The sequence below is a fragment of the Cynoglossus semilaevis genome, chromosome 11 (assembly GCF_000523025.1).
Source record: "Cynoglossus semilaevis isolate Cse_v1.0 chromosome 11, Cse_v1.0, whole genome shotgun sequence".
Taxonomy (NCBI): domain Eukaryota; kingdom Metazoa; phylum Chordata; class Actinopteri; order Pleuronectiformes; family Cynoglossidae; genus Cynoglossus; species Cynoglossus semilaevis.
In genome coordinates, this window is record NC_024317.1 from 3562919 (window position 1) to 3569976 (window position 7058).

A 7058-nucleotide genomic window follows, 5' to 3' on the forward strand; every position below is an offset into this window, starting at 1 on the left:
ACCCCCCCCCCCCCCCCAAACTCATCTAGAAGAACTACCGCCATCTATTGGGGAAAATGTAGGCATTGCAGGGAAAAGCAGAATAACCTAATGATCATACAAATCAAAAATGTGATTTGGACAAGAAGGGCCGGATTAAAAATCCAAACGGGCCGCATCTGGCTCCCAGGGCCATAGTTTGCCCATGTCCCCACCCCCCACCGCAGAGAGAGTGGATGGACTTAATCCAGCTGGATTAAATGTTGACATTTTGACTTCATGACCCACGTGTTGTGCGAAGTGTAAAGACGTATTTGTCCTGTACTACATGAATCCTCAGACAGTTACACACTCCTCCTCACCGTCATCGTCCTGAGGCTGAAGCTGCTCTGCGTTAACCCTTCCCTCCCCTGTGAAAACTGCGTCTCTGCAGGGCCTCTGCTCTGTGGACGTTTATGTAACATGAAGCACGAGAACACGGTGTCCTCCGTCTGCTCCATCACTATACTATGGATGAGTTGGACAATTGTTCGGCACGCCTCCAAACCCTGACCTGTAGTGCAGCAGATATTCATTATGGCGGACACGTGTGAAGAGGTTTGTCGTAAGGACGAGCAGCAGGATGAGACTTCTGAGAACTGTGACGTTCAGTTCACACTGCGCTGTTGTTTCCTCAACCCTTATTGTTAGCATTGTGTCATTAATTGGAATCCGTTTACTGAGAATTTTCTGTTTTTAATTTTCACGTTCATAATTCTGTCATAACTGCCTGATTCTGCCTGGTTTTCCTGGTTTGGGGGCGGGGCAAGGTTGATGATGTAAGACTGCTGAGGGCCAATGTGCTACAGTAGGTCGGATGTTAATTTTTTACTCGACAGATTCTTGAAAACACTGCAGGTAAAACACAGGTCAGTCGTCACTATAGAAGAAGAACAACAACAAGTCATTACTGTATAAACAGACTGTTTATACCAGGGACGTCTATTTACTGTAAGGTGAACTCCCCACAATCAAACATCGCTTTTTTTTGTCTTGGCTAAACGTTGACTAACATGAAAACCAATAATAAGCCAAAGAAATGTACATTTTATTAAATACTAAAGATCCAAAATGCCGTCAAATATATACCACAAAACCAAGAGGCTACAGTAAAAAAAATGTAGCAATTGACAATAAGGAAATCTGATGCAAGTCAGATATTCAGTAGCAGGGCTGATGACTGCTGCAAGTGTTTGTTATTAACCATCATCAGCAGGATTACTAATGTGACCTGAACTGGAATAGAAAAAAATCACAAGGTTAATCCTGATTTAAAAAATGGCTTAATAAACAAATCAAAGGTATTTGTTGACTGGTGGCTGTTGTGTTGTTCCACAGTGACAGGGTACCGTGGGGTAAGACAGCTGAGCATGTGCTGACTCACACTAGAAATCTCGTGATCCTAGACCCCTCCCCACTCCGGGACAACTCCCACTCTACGACCCCTCCCACTGTCTTGTGTTGATGTATGTACGTCTGTGGTCGATTACCAGGCCCCTCCTCCGACAGTCACGTACTACAGTGATGGTATTTTACCACGACACACTAATAAACAGAGCGTGTTTTTTTTTTTTTTATTAATAAACAGAGCGTGGTTTTATTTTTATTTGTTTGGTTTTTTTTCTCACCTATAGTATATTAAATAATTAAAAAATGAATATTTTCAAAAATGGTTTTTAGGATTTAAAATTTCACATTTTATTCTTTTTCACAGCTTTATATATTTTAGTTTATAGAAGATAAAAATACATGGTTTTCATCAAAATACTGTATGTAAATATTTGTTTTTAAATTTGAAATGTCTACTTCTCTGATCAAAAATATAAATAGATGAATTGACTGTGAAATCAAGGTGGTCGGTGTCAGTTTACTGTAACACGTCACAGCACAACAGAGTGTCTGGGTCAGAGGAGGTGAAACTGTCAGGGAAAACAATATGAAGACAATATTCATAGAGAGTTCAACTTTCCTTAACATCCCAGCGAACTGCAGGGCCGGCGTCTGCTTCTATGTCACGCTTTTCTATATTTAATTAGGTGTAACCATTTTTTAGGTTGGTGTTTATGACAGTTATCTTATTGCAAGGAGGTGAAGTTACCTTGAACTAATCAACCACCTTTTCTCCATCACTTTCTGCCTTTCCTTTATTGTTGGGTGTAAAAAAAAAAAATAAAAGAGCTGATCATTTGAAAATATTTTACTTATTTCAACCACTGAAAACCAGTTGTGTAACAAACCTGAGACTAAAACCTAAACCCTTTAACTTTAAAAGTATTTATTTTTCTTCAGCCCAAAGGCAGTTTGGTCTAAAGCTAAATTATTCTAAATATGCTTCAGAAAATGTTGTCAGCTCAGTTTATATTAGAACAAATTTTAATAATTTTTCCACAGGTTTGCACTGCCATCTAGTGGACGAAGTGTCTACCGCTCTATATCAGTTTTTCAGGCCAAGGATAATTAAACCTAAAGAAACAAGTAAAAAAATAATAATAGTAATAGAAATAATAACGATAATTATTGTTATTATCATAAATGTCATATAAAATAATGAATATATAATAATTAGAAAAATTAGGAGCTCCCACCTCCTCTCTGTATTTTCTTTGTTTCATCTACAAATAGCTCAGACTTCCAAACTCTCTCTCTATAATTTTAACTCTATCATTATATATATTTAACGTGTTCATATTATTGATGATTTTTTTTAAATAACTCATTTATTGCCAAGAAGACAACAGTCCAGGCCGTTGACTGGTTCAAAGGCTGTGGAGCTGGTTTTGTTTAACTTGTTGAAGCATCAAAGGGCAGAGTTCTCTGGTCATGTTTTTCTTTTTAAGTAAGACCCGATCAATAATTACCAAACAGGTCTTTCTGGCTGCAAGCTGCCATTGGTGGATCATGGATGGGCAAGACAGTCATAGGACACAACGGTGAGGAGTGATTGCATCAAACCTTCAACAATACAGATTTTTTTTTGGGCCTCACGTCTCAGTCTGCTGTTCTACCGTTGTTGTAGAGGGAAAATCCAACAGAATGTCTGATTTAAAGGAGATCTGCAGCGGTTTACCTCTAGATCCGTTGCCATCCAACCCAGGGCGAGATCCCGGTGTTCCACACGCACCAATCAGGACCCCCAACCTGACGGCACAAGAGGAGCGGGTGAGTAAATACACTACAGAATCACAGTGGGAATATTTTCTAAAGGCCTCGACGTAGCCAATCATTTACGATTACCTCAATGACAACTCCCCAATCAAATCCAATTATTTCATATCCATTTGTCTAATTACTTTACCTGTTGTACAACATAATCACTAATTTGCCTTTTGTTAGTCATGACAGCCACATCATTAAATTTGAATTTATGAAATCCTAAAACCTAAGGAGGAGAAAAAGGAGGAGGAGCAGTCAGAAAGTTCCTGGACAAGTTTTTAAAAAATCTTTGTTGATTAAAACATAGTTATTTCTCCACAAACTTCTTCTTTGTTGTATTTGGGAAATGTTCAGGCCTATTCTAACGAATGAAATCTAGTTTGTTATGAATGTTTTGTGTAGTTTTTTTTAGGAAAATAAGGGGGGGGGGGTCTCCGATTGGAGCTGACGACTCCAAGGCTTCCATCAATAATTAACAGAGATACAGTTAGAACTTTCATAAAACACTGATTTGATCTGAGCTCACCTAACTATCAATGTCTCCTCTCTCCAGCTGGCACTGAGGAATGCTCTCCGCTATTTCCCTCCCTCTGTTCATGCAACACTAGCGCCTGAATTTGCTAAAGAGCTGCGGCAGTATGGACACATCTACATGTACCGCTTCTGCCCCACACTTCGAATGAGGTGGGGCGGTATGACATGACTTAGCTTGACTTAGCTTAGCTTAGCGTAACGTAACGTATTTTAGCTTAGCGTAACGTTATTTAAATAAAGTTAGCTTAGCGTAATGTAGCTTAGTTTAGCGTAACTTAGCTTAGCTTCTTTTTTTATTTAAATAAAACATTATTACTTTATTTAACTCAACTTTACTTGAATTTAAAATGTAAATAAATGTTAAAGTTACCATAAACATGCTGTCTCCCCAGGGCTTATCCCATAGATCAGTATCCATGCGTCACACGCCAGGCAGCAGCTATAATGGTAATGATCATGAACAACCTGGACCCCGCTGTCGCTCAGGTGAGTCTCGTTCCCCACAACGTAAAGTCTCTCACTGTGACAAAGCAACACATAAAAACCCATTAACTCACCTTCTCTGATTGTTGTTGTTTAAATCTTCAGTTTCCCCAGGAGCTCGTCACCTACGGGGGAAATGGTCAGGTGTTTAGTAACTGGGCACAGGTGAGTTTGTTGTGTTTAATTTTTTGTATTTTAATGTATTTTAATTTTTAATATTTTTTTTCTTTTTTTTTTTCTTTTTTTTCTTTTATTTTAATTGACGTGTCATAATACAATAAACTGTATTTGCTTGGATGCGTCATAATACAATAAACTGTATTTGCTTGGATGCAGTTCCGGCTGGTGATGCACTACCTGAGTGAGATGAGCGAAGAGCAGACTCTGGTCATGTACAGCGGTCATCCTCTGGGCCTGTTCCCCAGCCTGCCTTCCTCTCCCAGAGCCATCATCACCAATGGCATGGTAAAAGCACAGAATAAAACTGTAAAAAAAAAAAATTAAATAAATTAAATACTGACAGGTATAAAGATTACTAATCCTCTTGTGATTTACCCAGGTTATTCCAAACTACTCCTCCAGAGAGCAGTATGAGAAGATGTTTGCTCTTGGGGTAACAATGTAAGTCTTAGCTTCTATAGATGTATATAATTTGATATAATTTGATATCGGACAGAGCGGTGCATTTGTATTGAAGCGTCTCAGTGTGGAGATTATTTGCATGCAAGATGAAACTGTTCTGTTCTCTTTCAGGTACGGTCAAATGACAGCCGGCAGCTATTGCTATATTGGACCTCAAGGGATTGTCCACGGCACAGTGGTTTGAATTATTTCAAATTTATTAACATGTTGTATTAAATAATTTTTTTAATTGTTTAATTATGTATTATTATTACAACACTGATCTAATGGTGTTTGTTTTCCCTCTTGTTTACGATGTCTTTCCTTTTTTTAACATGTTTTTTCTGTGCTCAGTTGACAGTACTGAATGCCGGACGGAGGTATCTGGGCACCAGTGACCTGAGTGGCCGTGTCTTTGTGACCTCTGGCCTGGGCGGCATGAGTGGAGCTCAGGCTAAAGCTGCCGTCATTGCTGGCTGCATTGGTGTGATTGCAGAGGTCATTTTTTTTCTTTTAATAACTAACAGCTGAGTGAGTAAACGGAGAAGGACTGGAGAGTCCATGTGACTTGGCATTGAACCTCTGCTCCCTGTGTAGGTGGATGAGGCTCCCCTCAGGAAAAGGCACGAGCAGGGCTGGCTGATGGAGGTCACCAGCAGCTTGGATTTGTGCATCAAAAGAATCAGGTCATCCAATGTTTAACTTGTGGACGTTCTGCACGTTTTGTTGTTAAAAATGTACAACATGTGTATAGATGTATAATCAGTCTCCTGGCTGCAGACAATGACACTTTGTTCCATTATCACAGAGAAACTAAACGCTCCAAAACCCCCCTCAGTCTGGGGTATCACGGCAATATTGTTGACTTGTGGTGAGTGAGAATTCAAAACATTTTACCGCCTAGGTTTGAGTGCAGATGCTAGTATTTTTTCAAACTTTAAATGTCTGATTTTTCTTCCACCAGGGAGAGGCTGCAGCTGGAGTATGAGCGGACAGGAGAACTGCTGGTGGATCTGGGCTCGGACCAGACTTCCCTTCACAACCCATTTAACGGTGGCTATTACCCGGTCCAGCTCAGCTTCCGACAGGCAAACCAGCTCATGACGACCGACCCCGACCGTTTCAAAGCCCTGGTGCAAGACAGGTTAAACACACAGACTTGAGGAGGCGGTAAATATTTTCAGTTGTCACCAAAGCTTAAATATTTCTTCACATCCTCTCACAGCCTCCGAAGACACATCGCAGCCATCAGTAAGCTTTCTGATGCCGGCATGTTCTTCTGGGACTATGGAAATGCGTTTCTCCTGGAGGCACAGAGGGCTGGTCAGTGGTTACACTTCACATTATTATTATTATTATTATTATTATTATTATTTTAAGGCCGGGGTGTCAAACTCATTTTCACCAGGGGGCCACATCAGCAGTACAGCTCTCCCTGGGGGCCAGTAGCAACTGTACAGATCTAACTATTTTAAAACATATTAATAAATGTTTATGCTATTCATTATTATTTATTCAAGTTACAAATATTATTCATTGCTGTGTAATAAAAAAAATTGAATTTATCAGGTGAGGAAACTCTGCTGCATGGACTTTATTAAATTCTTTTTAAGCTCCCGTGGGCCATACAAAAAGGACTTGGCAGGCCAACATTTGGGCCCCGGACCTTGAGTTTGACACATGTCTTAAGGCCTGAACAGTAATAACCGACAAAAATCATTTGTCTGTGGGGTTTTATTAGGAGCTGACGTACAAAAGCCTGGTGGAGGAGCCACAGAGTTTCGATTTCCGTCTTACGTGCAGCACATCATGGGGTGAGATTTTTCTTTTCTGACTTTTTTTGTGACTTATCGTTTCTTCTTCAAGTGAACTGACTTTCTCTTTCCACAGGGACATTTTCTCTTTGGGCTTTGGCCCATTTCGCTGGGTGTGCACGTCTGGTGACCCCCAAGATCTTGTCGTAACAGATAATATTGCTGCTACTGTCCTGGAGGAAATAGGTGTCAATGTGACTGACGGGGTCAGGCAGCAGTACAGTGACAACATCCGCTGGATCAGAGAGGCTGGGAAACACAAAATGGTCCTTAATGTTCTGGTTACCTCTTGTCGCAATTTCTCTCCAATAATGTTCATTTTCACAACTCATTTAGATTTAGCCTTAATGTTTGACTGAATTGTAACTTAGTCTCAATCAAGTTAATAGAAGCACTGACTGGATTTGATTTAGTTTTCGTTTAGTTTTACACTTA

The 7058-nt window shown here is 40.0% G+C and overlaps 1 protein-coding gene and 1 long non-coding RNA gene across 2 annotated transcripts in view; one reads left to right on the forward strand and one right to left on the reverse strand.

The window, feature by feature from the left end:
* The first annotated feature begins 2803 nt into the window (after positions 1-2803).
* Positions 2804-7058, forward strand: part of uroc1 (urocanate hydratase 1) — a 5515-nt gene continuing 1260 nt past the window's right edge. Inside the window, 15 exon segments of the mRNA XM_017036996.2 lie at positions 2804-2948; positions 3035-3177; positions 3725-3855; positions 4098-4191; positions 4294-4353; positions 4525-4653; positions 4748-4809; positions 4942-5008; positions 5164-5307; positions 5407-5495; positions 5618-5680; positions 5774-5953; positions 6035-6132; positions 6551-6623; positions 6700-6985. Coding sequence (XP_016892485.1) covers positions 2921-2948; positions 3035-3177; positions 3725-3855; positions 4098-4191; positions 4294-4353; positions 4525-4653; positions 4748-4809; positions 4942-5008; positions 5164-5307; positions 5407-5495; positions 5618-5680; positions 5774-5953; positions 6035-6132; positions 6551-6623; positions 6700-6985 — 1647 coding nt within the window. The 5' untranslated portion in view covers positions 2804-2920.
* LOC103385926 (uncharacterized) lies at positions 3002-4211 on the reverse strand. Its single transcript, XR_003051014.1, has 2 exons — positions 4076-4211; positions 3002-3156 (listed from the first exon to the last, which is right to left on the reverse strand). It is a non-coding gene; the product is annotated as an uncharacterized LOC103385926 (long non-coding RNA).